At 35.7% G+C, this 25,773-nt stretch overlaps 3 protein-coding genes across 3 annotated transcripts in view; 2 read left to right on the forward strand and 1 right to left on the reverse strand.

The window, feature by feature from the left end:
• Positions 1-4,454: 4,454 nt before the first annotated feature.
• The window catches only part of LOC101898274 (uncharacterized), a 31,704-nt gene continuing 10,385 nt past the window's right edge, over positions 4,455-25,773 (forward strand). The window contains exons 1-2 of the mRNA XM_059119883.1: positions 4,455-4,521; positions 4,675-4,838. The gene's annotated coding sequence lies outside the window, so the exon portion shown is untranslated. The remainder of the gene's footprint in view (positions 4,522-4,674; positions 4,839-25,773) is intronic.
• LOC101898619 (early boundary activity protein 1) lies at positions 10,246-11,609 on the reverse strand. The gene is made up of 2 exons (XM_005187614.4): positions 11,494-11,609; positions 10,246-11,428 (listed from the first exon to the last, which is right to left on the reverse strand). Exons 1-2 carry the CDS (start codon positions 11,518-11,520, stop codon positions 10,463-10,465), a joined length of 993 nt encoding a protein of 330 aa, XP_005187671.1. The 5' UTR covers positions 11,521-11,609; the 3' UTR covers positions 10,246-10,462.
• Positions 23,525-24,890, forward strand: LOC101898446 (early boundary activity protein 3). The gene is made up of 3 exons (XM_011295903.3): positions 23,525-24,163; positions 24,229-24,519; positions 24,647-24,890. The coding sequence occupies exons 1-3, from the start codon at positions 23,621-23,623 to the stop codon at positions 24,746-24,748; spliced, it is 936 nt and encodes a 311-aa protein (XP_011294205.1). The 5' UTR covers positions 23,525-23,620; the 3' UTR covers positions 24,749-24,890.

Here is a 25,773-nt window from a genome sequence, read left to right on the forward strand (position 1 = left end):
TATTTTTGTAAACAAAGTACAGGTCGCATTTATTGTCCGATCCAGTTAAAATTTTGCAAAAATCTTTTGTTTGGCCCAAGGACGAACTCTATTGAAATTGGAGATAATCGGTCAAAATTTAGATATAGCTCCCATATATATCTTCATCCGATTTGCCTTTTATTGTGCACCAAAAGTGTAATATCAGCCCGAATTGTATGGATTTTTGCATATACACCTAAATTAGGCCTGAAAATATGTATATCAAATTTGATCGAAATCGGTTCAGATATAGTTATAGCTCCCATATATATTGTTCATCCGATTTGTTATTTTTGTCCACCGCCGCCGTAATATGCACTATGCAACAACAATATTTGAGGAAATATATCAAATACAGCTCAGAAATACATTTGCTAAATTTTATCAAGATCAGTTCAGATTTGGATATAGCTCCCATATATAACTTCGTTCGATTTACCTTTTATTGTGCACCAAACGTCTAATATTCGTCTAAATGGGATGGAATTTGGCATTTACGACCGAATTGAGTCTAGAAGCTAGTATGTCAAATTTGGTGAAGATCGGTTCAGATATAGCTATAGCTTCCATATATATTATTCATCCGATTTGTTGTATTTGTTACTCACAACCGTAATATGCACTCCGTAACAACGATATTCAGGGAAATATATCAAATACAGCTCAGAAATATCTTTGCCAAATTTTATCGAGATCGGTTCAGATTTGGATATAGCTCCCATATATATCTTTATCCGATTTCAAATTAATTGTGCACCAAATGGGCAATACAATTCCGCATTTAAAAGATACAAAAGCTTCGGCATATTTAGTCCTTTGTAATTTAAATTATAATCATAACGTGTATGATTAAAACTTTTAATTGTTATGTGGAGCTCTACTAAATTAGCAAAGTGGTGTAAGGTATCATAAAGTCGGCCCTGCCCGACTTGCAGGTCCACGTCTTTGTATAGCTTCCGTATTCAAGTAGTATTTTTCGACGGATTTTTTTTTAATTTTTCAAGGTCCCTAAAAATGGCTGAAGGGTATTAAAAGTTCGGCCCGGCCGAATTTTTTAAATCTTTATACCCTTTTTTTATACCCACATAGTGGTAAGGGTATTATGTTTTTGTGCATTTGTTTGTAACATGGAGAAAGAAACGAGATAGACCCATAGTTCCTTTTGATGATCAGCATAGAATCACATTTTGAGTCGATTTATGCACGTCCGTCCGTCTGTCTGTCCATATATTTTTGTAAACGAAATGCAGGTTGCATTTATTATGCGATTGAGATGAAATTTTCTAAATAACATTGATGAAATGAAATTTTCTAAATAAATTTTCTAATAACATTGGTTTGGCTGAAGGACAACCCTATTGATATTGAGGAAAATCGGTCCAAATTTAGATATAGCTTCCATATATATCTTCATCCGATTTTAGGTTTCTAGTGCACCAAATGGCTAATATCAGTCGAGATGGTGTGAATTTTGCTACATCCGACCGATTTCAGCCTACAAGCATGTGCGTCAAATTTGGTGAAAATCGGTATATTTGGAAATCGGCATATATATGTTTCATCCGATTTTTGGTATTTAAGTCCCTTACAATCGTTATATGCACTCCACAAGACAGATATTTACCAAAATATATCAGATACAGCCTAGCAATTCAAAGATCAAATTTTATCAAGTTCGGTTCAGATTTGGATATAGCTCCCATATATATCTTCATCCGACTTTAGGTTTCTTATGCACCAAATGGCTAATATAATTTCAAATGGTGTGAATTTTGGCACTTCCGACCGAATTTAGTATAGAAATAAGTACTTTAAGTTTGGTGGAAATCGGTTCAGATATAGCTATAGCTCTCATATATATGTTTCACCCGATTTTGGTGTTTAATTCCCTTACACTCGTAATATACACCCCATAAAATGATATTTGGTACCAGATATTAGATTCAGCCTAACAATACATTATTCAAATTTTATCGAAATCGGTTTAGATTTGGAAAATGAGCCCATACATAACTTCGTTCGATTTCGGGTTAATTGAGCACTAAATGGCCAATATCAGTCCAAATGACCTGCATTTTGGCACATCCAACCAAATTAAGTCTAGAAGCAAGCACATCAAATTTGGTGAAAATCGGTTCAGATATAGCTATAGCTCCCATATATATGTTTCATCCGATTTTGAAACAGCCTGAAGTTTGGCACATTCGGCCAAGTTTAGCCTAGTAGCAAATACATAAAAAATTGGTTCATAGCTGTTTTCAATTTTATAAAGATCGGTTCAGATGTCGATATAGCTCCCATGTCATTATCCGATTTCAGGTTTATTGTGCACCAAATGGCTAATATGCAAATGGATTTTCGCATTTCAACCGAATTTAGCATAGAAGCAAGTCTTTCACATTTGCTTCCATATATATGTTTCAACCGATTTGGTGTTTAAATCTCTAACTTTCGGAATATGGTGTAGGGAATCATATAGTCGGCTTCGCCCGACTTTTGAGCTGTCCTTACTGGTTCAAATAATCTCCGTTTTTTTTTGATATTTCAACCCCTGTGCGACGACTAATGCAAAAAAAAATCATCATATTTTTATACACTACAACACAATGTGTTGGGGTATTATAAGTTTGATTGGGCCAAAAATTATGTAACACCTCGAAATATTGATTTCCCACATAGGAAAGTATATATGGATCTTCCTATCTCGCCGAGCTGAGTCGATCTAGCTATGTATGTCCGTCCGTCCGTCTGTCCGTCTGTCCATGTTAATTTGTAATCACTCTACAGGTCGTAATTATGGCCCGATCTTCACGAAATTTAGAATGGAGGTGGGGCTAGGGTCAGAATAGAACCCTATTTCTTTTGGTGATGATCGCATAATATTTAGGGGTCGAAATGGACCAAAAACTGAAAAAATGTCGGATTTTGCAGTAGCTATACAGGTCACAATTATAGACCAATCGACGCGGAATTTTGCATGTAGCTAGAGTTTAAGGCGGGGAAGAAGCCTACCAATTTGCGAGGTCATCGGAAAATATTTAGCGGGTAAAATAGACCATACCTTTTGTGTTGAAAAAATTCAAAATTTTTCATTAAACCGCGAATATTTTAAATCCCGGCGAAATCACAAAGCCATGACAAGGTTACTTCTGATCTTTACATTGATGTTAACATCCATCAAATCGGATATATAGCAAAATATTTGCGATATATATGTCTATCAAGGAGGATATGCTTGAAAGATCTCTTATATGTCGAGAACGGCTGAACTGATTTCGACAGTTCTCATTAATTCAGAATGGCCTCTTGGCAGGAAAGAAACAACGTCTAAAAAATCGCATTAAAATATCTCTCTAAAGATGAAAATATTGATTTTGTAAAATTTTCTCATATTTTTTCAATTTTGTCATATTTTCATTTTGAATTAAACATTTGGTAATATTTCTACTGCTAACAAAACTAAGTAGTTAGGATATCAGGATATCATATACAGATCGCATTTATGGCCCGATCCTTACGAAATTTTGCATGGGGATAAGATGAGGGTCAGATTAGAAGCCTACTCTTTTTGGAGATGATCGCCATATATTTAGGGGTTGAAATGGACCAAAAAACTGCAAAATTGTCGGCAGGTCATAATTATCACCCGATCCTCACGCAAATTTGAATAGGGGTTACCGCGCATTACAAAAGCCAAGCAGTTTCGAATGGCCATCCAAAAATATTCAATGTGTGAAATAGTTTGCCAACTTTTGTAGACAAAATACGAAAATGTCCATTCCAGTGACTTTTTAGAGAATTCGCAAAGACAGGAAAGACGCACTTCTGACTTCGTTAACGCTGATTCCGTTGAAGAATATAGTCAAATGTCTGTATCTCTTATAGATGCGTTTCAGTCAAAAACCAATAATAAATGTTAATCTTTTGCAACTTCTGAGAGATTATAGGTCTTCGGGAAATATTGGTTCCAGATCTAGGAAGACCATTTACGTGCAACATCTACCAATAAATTGGAAATGAGCAAATTCGTTTAAATTGCTATTATTCGAAAATTAGAGAACGAAACCTGATGGTTTTCTTTTATTATTTGTCACAATATCTTGTGGAATTCTTTCGAGTATCTCGCCTATATAAACTATATCGGTTATTATAGTGTTGTAGGGTATTCAACATTCGGCCCCGCTCGACTGTAGCCTTTGCTTACTTGTTTTTACTTAGAGTTACTTAAAAGTTACTTAAAAAATTCCACCAGAAAAAAAAAAACATTCTACAACCCAGAATACTTTCTCTAAGTGTATTTTGAAAATTACTTTCATAAAGACATTAAAAAAAAAATAAAAAACAAACCACAAAAAAACTTTTAATCAAAAAATTGTGTCCTTTCAAAATTTATCTGTATTCCTTTTCCAGAAAAAGTATGTCCGCCCGTCTCTCGAATTCGAGACATTTGGTTATTGCAAATAAAACTCCCACAACTTTGGCCTCACTTCAAAATTTAAGGTAAGAAAGATTTGTAATGAATACATCTGTACAAATTTCTATTTCTTTGCTTAATGATGTTTCGAAAAAAAAAACATTTTTTGGAAAACATTAATTTCCATACAGGGATGTTGATTTATCGTCACTTCTGTATTAATCGTCGTTTATTTCCAGAAATCCCGTAAATTATATTGTAAGTTTAAAGCCGTACAATGAGTCATTGACGCGCCATGGAAAATATCTTAAAAGGCGGTGGTCTCCTCGCAATAGAAATGACGACGCTATTCAACAAGTTATTGTCGAATCTGAAGATATATGGAGAGGAAGAAATATGTTGGGTAAGCTGATATAATGGTTTTGTTTAAAATGTTTTGATTCTAATGAAAATTGGTTGTAATATGAAGCAACCATTCTTTTCTAAAAGATAAATTAACACGATTTCAAGTTCTGAAGAGAGAGGGAGAGGTCTGCAGAAATAGTGGTATTCTACTCATTTATATACCCTCTAATATTGACTTTAACTTTGTCATTCGTTTGCAACTCCTCGAAATACTCATGGTAGACCCTACAAAGTATGTATATTCTAGATGAGCTAAAATTCTAAGTCGATTTAGCGGAATCCGTCTGTATGTTGTAATACCGCTATCTAAAACACTTGTGCCAGTAGGCAGGTTAAGTTCGTAAATGGGTCATGTCGATCCAAGTCCCAATCTTCGGTATTTTTATGATTTTAGAGACATTATAGAGAGGAATTGTTTCAAATATCGTATTTGAAGTTCGTAGTGCAGGCCCTCGTCTTCGTATAACCCCTATGTAACGGTTTTCATTTAAGCGTTTTTTTGACAATTTTCAAATTCTTTCCAAATGGTGAAGGGTATTGAAATGCCGAAGACATTATATATGTAAAAATAACGGATTCTAAGGAATCTTAATCTGAAAATGTGGGATATGAGGAATCTTGCTTAGCTTACTTTGCGATGCAAACGCCGATGTGTGTGACATGTGACATGTGTGTTCTATTTTAATACCCTACACTATACATAGTATGGAGGGCATATCAATTTCGTCATTCCGTTTGTAAATCATCGAAATAATAAATTTAGACACATCCAAGTATATATTTTTTTGATCATGTTGTTGCAAAATTCTAAGACAATTATAGCCCTGTCCGTCCGTTCGCCTGTTCGTCTGTTTAATCACGCTGGAAGAGTAATTTCTGTATAGCTCCACGAGATCAAATAGTCTAATATCCCCGATATTCGATATTTTTACGATTTTAAGGACATAATTTACCGGAGTTGTCGTAATGGGCACAACAGGAGGTCCAGGTTTGCGTATAGCCCCGATATAACGGTAACTACCCATATTCGGAATTTTTATGATTTTAGTTTTAGATTTTAGTTTAGAAGTTTCGCATTTCAATATTGTAATGGCTTATAACAAAAAGTTGCCCATAAATTCGTATAGACCCCAATATAATGGCTATATTCGGTATTTTTAAGATTTTAACAGAATTTTCAACTGATTTTATTTTATTCGTTCGAATTTACTTTTTTTACATGTTAGCTTTACTTTCGTAATCTGGTGGATTTCCTTGTAATATTTTATGTCCTCCACCATACATACTATGGAGGAAATATTAAGTACGCCATTCCGAAATAATATTTAATAATAATTAACTAAATATATATATTCTTGATCAGCGTAAAATTCTAAGACGACTTAGCCATGTCTACTTAGCTCATGTCTAATTTAAGAATAATTAGTTTTTTCCTTCCGCTGAACGAATATGGTAGGGTGTGCACTTGAACACCGCTGGGAAATATTGCGATATTACTTTGAAAATGAATGCAATGTTGCAGAATGTGTACGAAAATTGCATACGGATATTGGAAGAAAAGAAGAACCGTCAGCTTCGTATGTAAACATGCTAAGTTGTCACATTTGGAGCACCAAAGAAAATCGAGCTGATGCACCCAAAACGAGTCACTGTTTGGTGCTAATTTTGGTCCAGAGGCATTATTGTAACATTTTTCTTCGTAAATAAACAAGGAGTGGTCGTTCGGTTATCGGGCAAAGTCAACGAATTTCTGTTCACAAAAAAAAAAAAAAAAAAAAAAAATACTTTCAACTCTGACATGTTACTCAAGTTATGAGAGAATAACTCAAAAATTTTAAGCCTTTGTGGGAAGGGTACCGGAATATGATAATCGATATATTCCATCTTCACACCAGATCTCGTGTTAGTGGAAATATTTGAATGTGTGACGCTTAGAAGAAATCCTGTGCTTATTTATCCCATTTTATGAGAGTTTGAGTTATTCCAAATTTAGATCCGTTGTGGGTGATGTCCTATTGATTACATCTTTATACCAGATATTGTCTTAGGAGTTGTTCGATATATCCCGTCTTCATACTAGACCTAATGTTAATAAAACAGGTAAAAAACAGTTAAATTCTTTAATACCCTCCACCATTTTGATGGAAATTGAAACATTTTCAAAAAATTACCCGCTAATATCATCAAAATACCAAATGAAGGAAGGTGCCGTTATATATGGGCTATATGAAGTCGTGGACCTACTTAGACAATTTTCTGTGATAGATTGTAGTTCCCTTTTTGAGCTTAAAGCACGAAATTTGAAACAATTCCGGTGAATAATGATCTTAAAATCATCAAAATACCGAATTTCAGGAGGTACCGTTATATGGGAGTATACGACGATGTGGACCTGCATATGCAATTTTTTGTCATAGGATGTAGTACCTAAATACGAAATTTGAAACAATTACGGTAAAAAAGTCGCTAAAATCATCAAAATAGCAAATAGGGAACTATACGATAACGTGGACATATATTGACAATTGTCTTCTAAAGGGTAATGTACTCAGAATAAACGCCTTATGTGGATTTTCAGGCAATTCCATTGAAAAATGTTGCTAAAATCATAAAAATACCGAATTTATATGGGGAAATATACGATATCGTGGACCTTTTTTTGTGGTGCCATTATATGTGGGCTATATGAAGACGTGGACCAACATAGAACATTTTTATACCCTACACCACATAGTGGTAAGGATATTATGTCTTTGTGCATTTGTTTGTAACATGGAGAAGGAAACGAGATAGACCCATAGTTACTTTTGAGAACCTTCATAGAATCACTTTCTGAGTCGATTTATGCATGTCAGTCCGTCTGTGAACAAAATGCAGGTCGCATTTATTATCCGATTGAGATGAAATTTTCCAAACAATATTTTTTTGGCCCAAGGACGAACCCTATTGAAATTGGTAAGAATCGGATCAAATTTAGATATAGCTCCCATATACATCTTCATCCGATTTCGGGTTAAATGTGCACCAAATGTCCACTATCAGTCCAAATTACCTGAATTTTGGCACACCCAACCGAGTTCGGCCTAGAAGCAAGTATATCAAATTTGGAGAAAATCGGTTCAGATATAGCTATAGCTCCCATATATATCTTTCATCCGATTTGATCTTTAAGTCCCTCACATTCCTACTATGCACTCCACAACCGTGATATTTGGTACCAGGTATTAGATGGAGCACAGAAATAGCTGTTTTAAATTTTATCGAAATCGGTTCAGATTTGGATATAGCTCCCATATATATCTTCATCCGATTTCGGGTTAATTGACCACCAAATGGCCAATATCAGCCCAAATGGACTGAATTTTAGTACATCGGAACAAATTCAGCCTAGAAGCAAGTATATCAAATTTAGTGAAAATCGGTCCAGATATAGATATAGCAACCATATATATGTTTCATCCGATTTAGTGTTTTAGTCCCTTACATTCGTAATATTCACTCCACAACCGTGATATTAGGTACCAGGTATTAGATGGAGCACAGGAATAGCTGTTTTAAATTTTATCGAAATCGGTTCAGATTTGGATATAGCTGCCATATATATCTTCATCCGATTTCGGGTTAAATGTGCACTAAATGGTCAATATCAGCCCAAATCACCTGAATTTTCGTACATAAGACCGAATTCAGTCTAGAAGCTAATACGTCAAATTTGGAGAAACCCGGTTCAGAGATAGCTATAGTTCGTAAAATGCACAATAGAATTAGATAGATTTTGATTTTGTACCAAATATCTCATAGAGCTCTGAAATGCCCTATAAACCTTTTTACGTGAGCTCTACTTAATATGCATAGTGGTGTAGGGTATCATATAGTCGGCCCCGCCCGACTTTTGAGCTTTCCTTACTAGTTTGTCATAGGTTTTAGAGCCCATTACGAGCAGAAAATACGAAATGTTAAACAATTCCGGTGAATAATGTCCATAAAATCATCAGAATACCGAATATAGATAGGCATTGTTATATGGGGGCGTGAACCTACATATACAATTTTTTGTCATAGGCTGTAGTACTCATTACGAACTGTAATTACTAAATTTGAAACAATTCAGGTAAAAAACGTCGCTAAAATCATCAAAATAGCGAATATCTTTATAGAGAATCCTCTTCCAGGTGGTAAAGTACTAAGACTAAGATTTCAGATAATTCCATTTAAAAATGTGTCTAAAATCATTAAATACCAAATAATAGGGGCTATACGATATCGTGGATCGATATAGCCCATCATCGTACTAGACCTACCTGCAGACAAAAGACTTGCAAAATTTTAGCTTTCAATCTTAATTTGTTTTGACACTCTAGATCTAGGTCTAAAATTATTATTTCGATGAGTAGGAGGGTATAAAAATATTGGAATGCGCGAAATTTAAAGACAATCGAAAGCTTATTTCGCATTTTGTGAAATGAATCAAAATTTTGACACAGGAAAGTGACAGGCTTCACACCATATTTCATTTTAGTAAAAATATTGGGTTATGCGAAATTTTAAGAAAATTGGAGCTCAATTTGCATTTTAGGATCGTTTTGGTTATTCAAAATGTTGACGCTATTCAAAATTTTAACGAGGGAGGTAACAGAAGGTGTGGGCTGATATCTTTCATACTCATAAGAGATCGTGTGTAGATAGATAGATAAATATTGAGACGTGGCGAGTTCTACGAGGTCCTGGCTATTCAAAAATTGGATCCGTTGTGGGGAAGGTACCAGAATTAGTGGGTCGATATATCCCATCTTCACACTAGATCATGTATTAATAAAAATATTTGGTTATTTGCCATTTGAAAACCATCGGGCTCTTATATCACATTCTATAAGAGTTAAAATTATTCCAAATTTGATCCCTTTTTCGAGAGGTACTTGATGCAGTGGGCCAGTATTGTGCATCTTAACACCAGACCTATCACTGACAAAATTATTGGTATTTACAAGGTTTGCACAAAATCGAATGATCTATCTTGTTCTAAAAGTTAAATTATTTTCTGTGAAAATTTGGACATTTTGTGGGAGAGGTGCCGGAAGGAGTGGACCGATATTACCCACCTTCGAACTAGATCTAAGTATGACAATAACATTACCATGTTTGGGCCAAATCGGATACTCCTTCGTGCGCACCAGCCAGCCAGAGAGAAAGACAAACGGACATACCTAGATCGACTTCAAATGTCCTGAAAGGGAGGGTCTAAAACCGTAATTTCGATGAGGAATGTTTTGGCCACATCAAATAATTTTTTGGCTTAGGCTATAAAAAGCTGAGTCTAGGTTCAATACAACACGTCCTCCTAGAGGTACAAACAAAAAAGGGAGTGTAATTTTAAATCAAATATTTTTATTTATTACTCTACACAAAAAGGACACTGGTAAAAACGAAGAATGGCATTGAACTGGAACAAAAAAAAAATTATTTACAAATACAGAAATCTTATTTCTATGAACTTAATTCACAATTTCCATTTTTTAAGAATTGAAATTATTGCAAAAATATATATAACAATTAAAAATAATCTTTTTTCATATTTACAAATCAGAAATGAAGCGTGTTGACATTTTAAAATGCCAACGATAATTAATTTGATAGCTGTTGATCCTGCGGCGGCTGCTGTTTCTGAAGTTTGAGAGCAGCATTTAGACGTTTCTTCTCTCTTTGACGATACATTTTGTTCTCATCGGCACATTTGGTGGTAATGGCATTGCGCACTTCTTTGGCCGTCAGATTGGTGTGCTGGGTCACCAGGTGAATAATATCGGCCACCTTTTGGGTGTCCAACTGATTTTTCATTGGTTTATCACAATCCATGAAGGCGGGTGAGGGTTTGCCGGTTAATGTGTGGAATGCCAGGGTTTCTCTGTCGAAAACTTCCATGAGAATTTTCCGGGTCAATGCCGCCCCTGATAGGGACCAATTAATGGCACTCAGGGCACTCTTGGCAATTGTTGTGCCATTAGGACCTATGACCACCATACCATCTTCGTTGGCAATGAATTTTTCGACTATTTCCGAATTGTCTGCCTTTTCGGGTTTTCGCGTAATGGGCGTGGAGGTGGCTGAAATTTTGACACGTTTATTTTGTTGTTCCTCACGTTTGGGAGTCTGTGGTTGTAACTCTTCCAGGGCAACCAGCGGTTCCATCATGGGATATGTTTCCATTTGTTTCTGATAGAAAGCCTCAAAATCGTCTTCGTTAATTTCAATGTTTTTCTCATCCAGCAGATCCTCAAGTTTTTCGATTTTCTCTTCCAACGCCTGAAGTTCTTCCACATCCTTGACCAGCTTTTCAATGGCTCTGCGTTTGCTGAGTTCCCATGTTTCCAAAACTTTAAGTTTCATATCGATAAGTTTGGCCTCATCTTTGTCGGTGGACACTAGCTTTGGCATGACCTCCGGCTGAGGTGGAGTTGCTGGTTCCTTGGGTGTGGTTAAATCTAAACCCACGAGCTCTTTGTTTTCTTCTGGCTGCGGCGGTGGTGGGGGCGGAGATGAATTCGCAGTTTCTTCTCTGAAAGCTTCCAAAATGCGACGCTTACGAATGTTCTAAAATGGGAAATAAAAATTAATAAATAGTTCTCTGGAGTGAAGCATGAATTTAGAAAACCTACCACTTGATGATGCATTACTTCGGCCATTCTGTCTGTAATCGGGTTTTGGTTGTGTTCTCAATGACAAGCGTTGGGTTAATGTTGCCTCTACACTTGGTAACATTCAAATATATACTCTAAATGTATAATTCGCGGTGCAGGCAGCAGGTGCTAACTGCTAACCCTGTTGATAGTCGCCCAAATTAACCGCCGTCGAACAGGTATAGCCTGCGCAGAATATTCCTTTCATTAATCTAACGCTACCTGTTGTTAATCCACGCACACACTGCTCGCTTGTGGGTTTCGTCTTCATGTTGCGCCTTTTTACAAATTAGGCTGGGAATTTCCCATGATTAAATTTCCAAACATGGGACATCCTTTAAAATGCTTCGACACTTAAGCAGAGCAGGTCAGTTCGTTTAATCGGCAATAATCTGAAATTTATTGAATATGCATTGTGTCCAATCAGGGGATTCCACGGCGTAGTACCACTGCACTGGTCTGCATTGAAGTGGGAGTGTCCAAAAAATCTAGTTCAACGGCATACATCGGATTTGTGTTCGTGTGTTGGTATCTATTGACGAATTTAAAATCCGAACATTAAGAAGAGACAGATTATGTTTTCCTGTGGTACTTGAGAGCATTTTGTTGCTCTACAGATGAACTAAATCTAATCTCGGCGCATTTGGAGTTGGGTATACAAATTAGTTGAAATAATAATTAGGTGGGATGACAGTTAATGGGATAATAACAAAATGCATAGTTGGTTGCGCACGAGGCCGAACTTATTGTAAACTAAAATTGGAAAATCTATCCAAATTATTGTGAACCCTTTTTAATAATTTATTTATCGGGTAATTTCAATAAAACTAATAATATCTAAAATAGAGTAGACTGCAATTATACCCTCAGCCAAATGGCATTTGATACGACCAAACGTGCCTCATCGAAAAAAACGGTTTTAGACCCTAGGTCTCTTTGGACCAAATCCGTTTTAGGGCATTTGGAGTCGATCTAGCGATGTCCGTCCGTACGCCCGCCTGTCTGTCTGGCAGGTTCGCACGATAACTCTCGAATCGGATAATCCGATTTTGCTCCAACTTTGAAAATCCTAATATTTGCATAAGTGCTAGGTCAGGTGCGAAAATGGACAATATCGGTCCACTCCATAAAATACCTCCCCCACAAAATTTTGAACAATTATAGCTCATAAAATGTGATGTAAGAACCCGATTATCCTCAAATTTCACACATCACAATATTTTTATTAACCCAAGGTCTGGTGTGAAGATGGAATATATCGGTCCACTTCTTATGGGATCTCTCCTCAAAAGGGTTAAAATTTTGAATAACCAAAACGATCACAAATAATAAGCACCCGGTTCTCTTCACATTACATATATCGCAAACCTTTTTATTAATCCAAGGTGTTGTGTGAAGGTGGAATATATCGGTCCACTCCTTCTGGTACCTCCCCCACAAAGGGTCAAAATTTTGAATATCCATGAAACTCATAAATCGTCGAAATTACATCTGATTCCCTTCAGACTTGGTACATCTCAATATTTCCATCAACACAAGATCTGTTATAAAGATGGTAGAGATCGGACCATTCCTTCTGGTATCTCCCCCACAAAGGTAAAATTTATAAAATCCGAAATAAGTATCCCGTTCTCTTCATATGTCAAACATTCCATTATTTCTACTAACACAAGATATGGTGCGAAGATGGGATATATCGGCCCACTCCTTCTTGTATCTCCCCACAAAATCAAAATTTTGGATGTCCATGAAGCTCATAAAATGCGAAATGAACATCCAAATCCATTTGGACTTAGCACAACTCATTATTTCCATCAACACATTATCTATTCAAATGTCACACAAATATATTTGCGAGCCTGTTCAGGTACCTCACCCACAAAGGGTCACAATTTTCAATACTCATATCTGTCTTAAATTGCGAAACAAGTCAGCGATTCTTTACTACTTGCTACATCTAAATTTTTCTCTCAACCAGAATCTAATATTTTTTTTCTTCATATTCAACCCAATTTTGTGCATTTCTTTGTAACATGAATTTATGCATGTCAGTCCGTCTGTCCATCCGTCCGTCCATGTATTTTTGTGAACAGGTCGCATTTATTATCCGAATGAGATGACATTTTCCATATATATCTTCAACCGATTTCGGGTTAATTGTGCACCAAATGGACAATATAAGCTCAAATGACCTGAATTTCGGCATATCCGACCGAATCAAGTACTTCAAATTTGGTGTAAATCGGTTCAGATATAGCTACAGCTCCCATATATATGTTTCATCCGATTTGTAGTTCAAGTCCCTCACATGCGTAATATGCACTCCACAACAATGATATTTGACACCAGATACAGCTCAGAAATAAGTGCGTGAAATTTTGTCAGATTTGGATATAGCTCCCATATATAACTTTATCCAATTTCAGGTTTATTATGCACCAAATGGCTAATATTAGCCCAAAAGAACTGAATTTTGGCACCTACGACGGAATTCAGTCTAGAAATAAGTACTTCAAATATTGGTGAAAATCGTTTCAGATATAACTATAGCTCCAATATATATGTTTCAACCGATTTGGTGTTAAAGTCAATCACATGCGTTATATGCACTCCACAACAATGATATTTCATACCGGACATCAGATACAGCTCGGAAATACCACTGCCAAATTTTATTGAGAGCGGTTCATATTTTTATGTACCTTTGATACACATCTTCATCCGTTTTTACGGATTATTGTTCACCATACATGTAATATCAACCCAAATCTAATATTTTTTTCTTCATATTCAACCCAATTTTTCCATTTAGTGAAGCTCGGTCCCTTGTATCTATAGCTGCAATAAATATATTTACAGCAATATTTTTTGGTACTAGAGGCACTAACGGCTCCGTCAAGTTTGTTGAAAATCGATTCGGAGTTGGGTATAGTTCCCAAATTGTGTCTATTCTAATACCATGACACGCATTCAAATAAGGTTCATAGTTGGTATCATGGTACAATGAATTCAAGGTAGGGCAGAACTACCATATGATTTCAATTTTTTTATTTTTCTGGCTTAATATGTCAACTATATTTGTTTATGTGTGCGTATACTTTTCAATAATAAAAAATTGTTGAGAAAATATTCAAATTAGGGTGTTTTCAAAATGCTTATTGCAACGAATGCATCGACAAAATCTACAGTTTTTGTCGCGAAATAAACCATATGAGACATGTAGAACTTGATATTGAAAAGAAATTTTGACCATTCATTCAGTTTTTGCGGTTTTAAATTATTTATTCAAAATCAATGCAACAAGTTGTTTGCTTTTTTATTGTTTTGATAGTAATTCTGACATTACAAGCCAAACAGGTAGACCTCTATATTTGCAATTTTTTCAAAGTTGACCTACCTTCTCTTCATTGTACCATGGTTGGTATGATCTAATTCACATAAATCGCCAATATAAACGGTTTCTATTATGGGAGCCCTATTAAATACGCATAGTGGTGTAGGGTATCATATAGTCGGATAGTAGTTCGACTTTTGCCCTTTCCTTACAGATTATTACCAAAAACGACCAATTTAAATTGAACAATATTTAGTACTTTTTAGGTATAAATTTGGTCAATAATCTCAGCATATCTGTAGGCCTATTCTTTAAATCTTATCAATTGAAAAGCTATTCGTTTGTTATGCAAATGAAGTTTTGAAGTTACAGAATAGGGGCAGGTGAAGTATATTGCGAAGGAGAAGTATTCGAATATATTTAAAAATTCTAATACTTCTCCTTCGCACTTTCTATAATTTATTGTACCTCACACGATTTTTAAAACGACTTTCGCAGAAAATACCTTTTTATACCCTCCACCATGGGTAGGAGGGTATATTAACTTTGTCATTCCGTTTGTAACACCTCTAAATATTCGTCGTAGACCCCATAAAGTATATATATTCATAATCAGCATAAAATTCTAAGACGATTTAGCGATGTCCGTCTGTCTGTCTGTCCGTCTGTCTGTCTGTTGAAATCACGATAGAGCCCACATTATTTGACGTAGACCTTTGAAATTTGGCACAAGTGTGTGTATTGTCCCTAGGATGGTTGGTATTGAAAATGAGATATATCGGTCCACGTTCTGGTATAGTCCCCATATAACGGTACCTCCCGATATTCGGTATTTTGATGATTTATGCCACATTTTTTCACGGATTTATCTGAAAATTGGTATTTGTAGGTCATGACGGGTCCCTGACCGTGTGGCAAAACATTGCATGTATAGGTCCACGTTTTGGTATAGCCCCCATATAACGGTACCTACCGATATTCGGTATTTTGATGATTTATGCCACATTTTTTCACGGATTTGTCTGAAAATTGGTATTTGTAGGTCACAACGGGTCCCTAAGCGTGTGGCAAAACATTGCATGTATAGGTCCACGTTCTGGTATAGTCCCCATATAACGGTACCTCCCGATATTCGGTATTTTGATGATTTATGCCACATTTTTTGACTTATTTGTGTTAAAGTTGGTATTTGTGGGTCATAATGGGTCCTAGTTCGTGTGGCGAAACATTGTAATTATAGGTGCACGTGTTGGTGTAGCCCCTATATAACGGTACCTCCCGATATTCGGCATTTTAATGTTTTTTGCCACATTTCTTCTAATGTTCTTTTACCCTAGGGTGGAGGGTATTAAAAGTTTGGCCCGGCCGATCTTAATGTTTTTTTTACTTGTTAATACTCCAACATCTTATCTCAAGCTTTTCACCTTAGTTTTCATTTGGGAATTTCCATTTTAGTGTGAATTTCAAAAAAAAAAAAAAAATTCCGAAAAAATGTATATGCAGGTCCACCTCAATATAACATTTATGATTTTAGCTTAGTTTTGTAACGGATTTCTTTTTTTGAAAAAATTCAAACAATCCACGAGATAGAACACAGTTGATAACCCTTGACTTATCATAGGCGTCTGATACAGTCAACCACGCCACATTGTTTAAGGATGTAGAGAGGACTATCCTTCGAAGGTTCTTCCAACAGGCGAATTCCATTTTTTTAAAACTAATTTTTGAAGAACGTAGAGAGGACTATCCTTCGAAGGTTCTACCAAAAGACGAATTTAATTTTTTTAATTAATCTCCGTTATTGGTGATTTCACCTCTCTGTGCGTCCACTGCCTCGACAAACCAGGGTAGTTTTGTCCTAACTACGTTCAAGATTGTGCAGTCGTTTCATTTCGCATTGGGCAGGAATTGGAGAAGATGAACGAACCTACCCACTGACTCTTGAATGCCTATGGTAGATAAGCAGAAAGATATATTGCCGTAACAACAACGAGATCACAAAACAATTTCGTTAAAAATGTAGCTTAGAATTAGAAGAAAAAAAAATACGAAGATGTAGACCTGCACATAAAATTTACAGTCGTAGGTTGTAGTACCCATTTCGAACTTCAGATGCGAAATTTGAAAGAATTACGGTGTATAAATGCATCAAAATACCGAATAAAGGGAGGTACCGTTATATGGGGGCTATACAAAGATGTGAACCTGTAAATGCATTTTTTTTTTGTCATAGACTGTAATGCTCATTATGAATTTTAAATAGAAAACTTTAGATTATTCCGGTCTAAAATGTCTCTAAAGTCATAAAAATACCGAATACGGACGGACATCGGAAAATCGATATAGAATTTTACGCTGATAAAAAAAGACCGGTGGTCCCATAATTTGGGGATATAGGAAAACTTAGACCTATAGAAACCTCGCTCTGTTTGAGAGATGGGTATCCAGCTTGAACTGCAATTTCCAAAAATTCACATAATTCCGTTGAAAAATGTGGTCACAACTATCAAGATACAGAATTTCGGGAGGTTTTGTTAATGACTTTTCTATTGCTAGATTAAAATACCAAATTTTGGACAAATATGTTGAAAAATGTGGCTTAAATTATTAAATTCCGAATATCGGTAGGTACAGTTGGGGACTAGAGGAAAATTTAGATCAAAATAGACCTTTTTGTTGGTTGGTATCCACTAATATCTTTAAGTACCACATTACAATCAATTCCGTTGAAAATCATATCGGAATTTCGGGATGTACTCCGATCATTTTCAACCCTATAAAATTTTCAGATATAACATGCATATGACCAAGATTTTAGTTATATTTTAGTAGCGCATTTTAAAAATTAGAGTGTTTAGCACAGTCGGGCTTGTTTAAATCGTCTTAGAATTTTACTCTGATTTGTTGGATCTTAAATGATTATTTCGATCGGTTACAAACGGAGTGAAAAACTTAATATAGACTGTATAATATGTATTGTGGAGGATGTAAAAAACTCACGTTCCAACGAGTATTTTAACATATGTATTCTCTTGGAGTCTAGTCCAACAGGAGTTTATCGCTTTCACTTACGACTCAAACCTTTTAAGACTCAAGCCATATCCTTGTTGTGCAATTTTTTTTATGGCACATGTGATGGTGGTTTAGGTTTTTTTTTGTTTATGACGGTTCCATGGAAATTGCTTTGTCAAACTATCGCTGGCTGGATGGCTACAGCTGCCGTAACATGAATCTATTGATAGCAATAAGCAGCGTGGTATGCACCAACAACAACTACAACAACTATCAACTGAATGAAATGCATAAATTTGATTATTCCAAGTCACTTTCCGTGTGCCTGCTGGATGCATGACAGGTAGTTATCCATATACATAGAGAGATATGAATCTCTCAGGATTGAATGACAATCGAGCAAAATTCGTCATGTTTGCAATGTCGAGAATGAAAAGTTTGGCCACAGCTTGAATGTGAATTGCGATCCGCATATAAGTGGTGAATATTAGGTTTTGATACGATTTCAATTTCATTGTTCATAAAAATAAGTATAAGGGTAGGTTGAAAATGGGAGGAATGAAATAAAGATCAATAATTTAACTTAATCGTTACCTTCTACATTTTTACGGATGTATATGGTATGAGGATTATATGTAAACGTCGACCTGATATTCCTATCCTATGTTCTGCCAGAGAAGATAGTAACCATTTCAAACTCTGAATTCAAAAATTTAGACAATTTAGTTAAAAAATGTGGCTAGAAGCATTAGTTCAGAGGAACTGTTTTAGAGAGGCTTTGCAATAACTTGGACTTTCAGTTTTTTTTTTGAGGTAGGTATGTGTACCCCCATTCCTTGAAAGTATTTTTTAAGGTTGTATCATAGAATTTTGGTAAAGTTGGAGTGTTAGCTGTAATTATACCATCAGAAATATGGCTAAAGAGGGTATGTATTATTTGGTATGGCCAAAACGTGCATCATCGAAATAATGGTTTTAGACCCTATGTCTCTTTCCAACAAATCCGTTTCAGGACGTTTGGAGTCGATCTAGCAAAACACGCCCTTCCGTCCGTCTGTTTCTGATGGGCAATATCGGCTCACTCCTTCCGGTAATTCCCACACAAAAGGCCGAAATTTAAAAAAAAAAAAATATTTTACTGCACATAAAGAGAAAGGATAATCAGATTTTGCTCCATCTTTACAAGTCCTAATATTTGCATAAATGCTAGGTCAGGTGCGAAAATGGACAATGTCGGTCTACTCCAACAAGTACGACCCCCACAAAGGATAAACATTTTGAATAATTATAGCTCTTGTAAAATGTAATGTAAAAGTCCGATTGTCTTCAAATTTTACACATCCCAATATATTTCCTTACCCAAGTTCTGGTGTTAAGATGGAATATATCAGCCGACTTCTTCTGATACCTCCCCCACAAAGCGTCAACATTTTAAATATCCACGGAGCTCATAAAACGCAAAATTAACATCCGATTCCTCTCGTACTTGGTACATTTCAATATTTCCATCAACACAAGATCTATTATAAATAAAACCTACAGTAGATATCAGACCATTTCTTCTGGTACCTCCCCCACCTAGGTTTCAAAATTTCAAAAGCAGAACGCTCTAAGAAATCGAAATAGCATCCAACTCTCTTCAAATTTCACACATACAAACATTTTTGCTAATACAAGATCTGTTGTGAAGATAATATATATCTGCGAACGCCTTCTGGTATCTCACCCACAAGGGGTCGCAATTTTCAATATTTTTATCTGTCATTAGCTGTCTATGATTTTGCATAAAATTGGATATAGATATTCGATTTTCTTATAATTTGCCTATGCCAATACTTTTATCGGTATTAGATGAAGAATGACAATGGAATACTTCGGTCGATTATATCTGGTACCTCACGCACATTTTAACAATATATAAAAACTATCACATATCTCATATAAAGTGAAGGAAGTAACCAATATAATCCAAACCTGGCACGTTGCAATATTTATATCATATTAGGCCCGATACGAAATGGACAATATTCGCTCATTCCTTCGGAAACCACACCATAGAGGGTCAAACATTTGAATAATCATAATAGAGGTGAAATATGTTTGAATAATCGAATCACTTTCTGAGTCAATTTATGCCAGTCCGTCGGTCCATGTATTTTTGTGAACAAAATGCAGGTCGCATTTATTCTTCCATTGATATGAAAATTTGCAAACAATATTTGTTTGGCCCAAGGATGAACCCTATTGGAATTGGTGAGAATCGGTTCAAATTTAGATATAGCTCCCAAATATATCTTCAAACGACTTCGGGTTATTTGTGCACCAAATGGCCAATACAGTCCAAATGACCTGAAATGACTTCCGACAGAATTCAGCATGGAAGCATGGATGTAACAAATATAGTCCAAACCTGGCAGGTCACACTATTTATATCCGATACGAAATGAACAATATTGACCCATTCCTTTAGAACCAACTCCATAGAGGTCAACAATTTAAATAATTATAACAGAAGCTAAACTATATATAATTAATCGAACATTGGCTGAAGGTATACATCTGTCGGTAGAACCGACTGATACTTTTTATACCCTACAACACTATGTGTTATTTTGCACGAAGGTGGGGTTAGGGTCAGAATAGAAGCCTATTTCTTTTGGAGATGATCGCCAAATATTTAGGGGTTGAAATGGACCAAATACTGAAAAAATTTCGGATTTTGCGGTAGCTATACAGGTCGCAATTATAGACCAATAGACAATAGAATTTCGCATGTAGCTAGAGTTTAGGGCGGGGAAGAAGCCTACCAATTTGGGCGATCATCGGATAATATTTAGCGGGTAAAATAGACCATATCTTTTGTGTCGAAAAAATTAAAAATTTTTCATTAAACCGCGAATATTTTAAATCCCGGCGAAATCACAAAGCCATGACAGGGTTACTTCGATCTTTACATTTATGTTAACATCCAACAAATCGGATATATAACAAAATATGTGCGATATATATGTCTATCAAAGAAGATATGCTTGAAAGATCTCTTATATGTTGAGAACGGCTGAACTGATTTCGACAGTTCTCATTACTTCAGAATGGCAGGAAAGAAAAAACGTCTAAAAAAATCGCATAAAAATATCTTTCTAAAGATGAAAATATTGATTTTGTAAAATTTTCTCATATATTTTCAATTTTGTCATATTTTGTTGGCATATTTTCATTTTGAATTAAACATTTGGTAATATTTCTACAGCTAACAAAACTAAGTAGTTAGGATATCAGAATATCATATACAGGCCGCATTTATGGCCCGATCCTTACGAAATTTTGCATGGGGATAAGATGAGGGTTAGAATAGAAGCCTACTCTTTTTGGAGATGATCGCCATATATTTAGGTGTTGAAATGGACCAAAAAACTGCAAAATTGTCAGCAGGTCGTAATTATCGCCCGATCCTCACGCACATTTGAATGGGGGTTACCGGATATTGCAAAAGCAAGCAGTTTTGGATGGCCATCCAAAAATAGTTTGCCAACTTTTGTAGACAAAATACGAAAATGTCCATTCCAGTGACTTTTTGGAGAATTCACAAATACAGGAAAGACGCATTTCTGACTATTTCGTTAACGCTGATTTCGTTGCAGAGTATAGTCAAATGTCTGTATCTCATATAGATGCATTTCAGTCAAAAACCAATAATAAATGATAATCTTTTGCCACTTCTGAGAGATTATAGGTCTTTGGGAAATATTGGTTCCAGATCTAGGAAGACCATCTACAATATCTACCAATAAATTGGAAATGAGCAAATTAGTTTAAGTTGCTATTATTCGAAAATTAGAGAACGAATGCTGATGGTTTTCTTTTATTATTTGTCACAATATCTTGTGGAAGGGTATTCAACGGTCGGCCCCGCTCGACTGTAGCCTTTGCTTACTTGTTTTTTAACTTGTTTTTGGATTCCAATATAGATAAATTTTTATATCACAGAGATGTGTTATGGCTACAGGAGTAAAATGAATAATGAACAGCCAGAACGTGAACTTAAGTTCATAGACCATAGTACCGACGGAATTAATAAATTTTGTTTATTTTTATGCCGGATGTATTGTGGCGCTCAACGTACATGGGGAAAATAAATTATGGGCGTTATGAGCGTCAAAAAAGGGGAACGGAATTATCCTTAAAAAAACAACAAATAAAAAAGCTGTAAGTTCGGCCGGGCCAATCTGTGAATACCCTCCACCATGCGGAACGAATTTGGCAATTTTCAAAAAAAAAAAAAATAATAATAATAATAAAATCCGTTGAAAAGTCTGTTAAAATCTTAAAAATGTCGAATGCAGCCGTTACATTAGGGTCTAAATGACGACGTGGTAACTTTTGCATAGGTAACTTTTGTCATAAGCCATTAAAATATTCAAATGAGAGACATGAAAAAAATGTTTAATGTCAAAAGTCCTGCAGACATATTTGAGTAAAATTTTATTAACCTACTTCATTTCGTTCGGAAGATAGAGTGATTTCCACATGTAGGTCAACGTCTTCGTATAGCCCCAAATAACGGTACCTCCCGATATTGGGTATTTTGATGATTTTAGCGACATTATTTACCGGAACTATTTTAAATTTGGTATTTGAAGTTCGTAATGAATACTACAGTCTATGACAGAAAATTGTATGTGTCGCCATATAACGGTACCCCTCGATATTCGGTATTTTGATGATTTTACCGGAATTGTTTCAAATTTCGCATTTGAAGTTCGTAATGAATACTACAGCCTAAGGCAAAAAATTGTCTGTGTAGGTCTACGTTTTATAACCCCCCTATATACGATAATTTGATGATTTTAGCTACATTATAAACAGATGTTTTTCAAGTTTCGCATTTGAATATTTTAATAGCTTATGACAAAAGTTACCTATGCAGGTCCACGTTGTCGTATAGACCCTAATATACGGCTACTTTCGATATTTTTAAGATTTCAACAGAATTTTTAACGGATTTTATTTTTTTGAAAATTGCCAAATTTGTACCAAATGGTGGAGGGTATTCAAAGTTCGGCTCAGCCGAACTAACAGCTTTTTTCTTGTTTTTATATAAAAAAAAACAACTAAACTCCTATTTTTCACTTCCTTTGTAAAAGTTAGAAGTCATTTTGGGTACTTCTGCCAAATTATGGAAAATCCAATTCGAAAATTTTAGGAGTCTGTCAGTCATTTCTCCTTAAGAGCTGTATTCGTTATTAGGCCTCAAACATCATTGTTTAATGCCAGAAACAATAGTGAAAACGATTTCTGTGAATTTATGTTGTAAATAGTTTTCAAATCTCTATTCGAATATGGGAATTTCCGTACAATTAAGTTATCGTTAAAAATCACAAATATTGTGTCTGGGTACGCAAAATTCAAACTGGACATGATTTCCCAGAGAGTGCGGTAATTTCCTAACATGTGTTGGCACAAAACCAATTGACTTTGACAATGACTGGCCGGCAAAGGACCTGTGGTCATAAAATCTGGTCATAAATTTATGCTTCGTGGAAATGTGGCTGTAATAAAATGCGTGGGTTATTACAGCGGTGAGGACAGGTAGCTGCCGAATTTAGTGATTATGGAAAATACGCAAGCCAGACTAGGTAGGCTGAGTATTTAAATCAAGTACGCGTAACGGGAGATTAGCAGTTCTAAACTATCAGTCTAACTGAAAACATAATTATCTCCTCGAGTGTGATACAAAGTGCCAAGTGTGTCGAAGTGAAAATGACATCCCTACAGCTAATGCAGAATTCCCGTGAAATTTGTCGCATGTCATGGTTCCTCATCGAAATGGACGAGGGCCAGTCGAAGGGGGGCAAGGAGAATGGCCGCATAGTCTACGGCGTCATACACTCCATTGATTTGGTGGACAATGATTCCAGCAATATGTATATAAATCGTCGGGTGCGCTTCAATTGGAATCATGCCATCATCGAGGGCCGCGTTAAATTGGCCTCGGATGATCGCTACTTCATCGAACAACAGTTCAAGACATTGACGAAAAACAACGAGGAGGTGATCTTAAAACAGAGATTATCCAAACGTTATTTGGTCCAGTTCAACAAGGGAGCCAACACCATTGTCCATGCCATTGTACATCAAAAGGAGATTGTTTGGCCCAAGGAGGATTTTCATAATTCCACAATACGAGAGGTATTGATTCGGGATGGTAAAATTCAGAGAATGGCAACGGTGTTGCATGTGAGTGAATCGGATGATTTGATACAAAAAGAATTGGATATGCTCAAGGCTAGATGTTTTGAGGGGGTAAGTTTGAAATGCTTTCGAAATATTTTGACTTAGAAACTAATTTATTTTAAAACACCTTGCAGGCCTTTGAAGAGCCATATGATAACGTTGACATTGAAGAGACCCCGTGGCTATTTGTCCAGTACAGTAGTGGACCAAGTAATGTCAGCTATTCCATTATAAATATTTGTGGCACGGTGTGGCAGGAGGACAATCTGTACCGCAATGTTGTGGCCTACATTAAGGAAGGAGAAGCTGTTTATCAGGCCATTATCATACGCAAATCCAAAGATCGCAATAAATTAGATGCTGAATTGCGTTCCATGAAAGATTGCTGTCTGACCACCGACTTTCCCATCAGCGGCACCAGTTGTGTAAGTAGTCGCCAACGAATCGAGCAAATATTACATAAACATGTAAGTTCTCGACGCAGAACCGAGCGATGTTGTGTAATGTTAAATATTGAAAGAAATTTTAATAAATTTGTTGTTTTTCTTTTAGTTCAAGGTTTCACTACCACCGTTGGATCATCAGGGCCTGTGCGCCAAACCAGTTACAATATTGCCAATGAAACGTGACAAATGTCAAATCATAAGACACTAGGTGACATCAAAACTTGAAAAAAAGAAGATGTAGATGTGTAAAACGAAGAGATAAGCCAAAATTGTGTGACAATATAAAACAAAGATTGTGTATTCAAAATATAGTTTAAGTGTTATTTCAAATAAATATCTGAAAGATGAAACTATGCTGTTTTTTATTGAACTTTACTGATATTGCAAATACAAGTTCTTTTCAGGGAGAAAGGAAGCATTTTCTCCTCATCAGAAAAATAGAGAGAAAGAGAGAGAGGGAGAGAATTTAATAAAAACGTAATAAAAACGTAACGACGTAAAAATCTCTACAGATAAGTTTTAAAAAACACCATAAATCGATTCTGATTAAGATCAAATAACACCACGAAAATTTAAAACCAGTAAAGAAAGTCCTAAAGTCGGGCGGGGCCGATTTTATGATACCCTACACCACTTTGCTAATTTAGTTGAGCTCCACTTAATAATTAAAAGTTTTTATGGGAGAATTCAATCAGGCACGCTATGATTATAATTATAACTTAAAATTCAAAGGACTAAATATGCCGAAGCATTTGTATCTTTTAAATTCGGACTTGTACTGCCCATTTGGTGCGAAATTAATTTGAAATCGGATAAAAATATTTATGGGAGCTATATCCAAATCGGAACCGATCTCGATAAAATTTAGCAAATAGGTTTCTGAGCTGTATTTGATATATTTCCCTGAATATCGTTGTTACGGAGTGCATATTACGTCTGTGGGTAACAAATACAATAAATCGGATGAACAATATATATGGGAGCTATAACTATATCTGAACCGATCTTCACCAAATTTGACATACTACCTTCTAGACAAAATTCGGTCGAATGTGCCAAATTCCATCCCATTTGGACAAATATTAGACGTTTGGTGCACAATAAATGGCAAATCGGTCGAAGTTATATATGGGAGCTATATCCAAATCTGAACCGATCTCGATAAAATTTAGCAAAGGTATTTCTGAGCTGCATTTGATATATTTCCCCAAATATTGTTGTTACAGAGTGCAT

Source organism: Musca domestica, unplaced genomic scaffold, assembly GCF_030504385.1.
Source record: "Musca domestica strain aabys unplaced genomic scaffold, Musca_domestica.polishedcontigs.V.1.1 154, whole genome shotgun sequence".
Lineage (NCBI taxonomy): Eukaryota > Metazoa > Arthropoda > Insecta > Diptera > Muscidae > Musca > Musca domestica.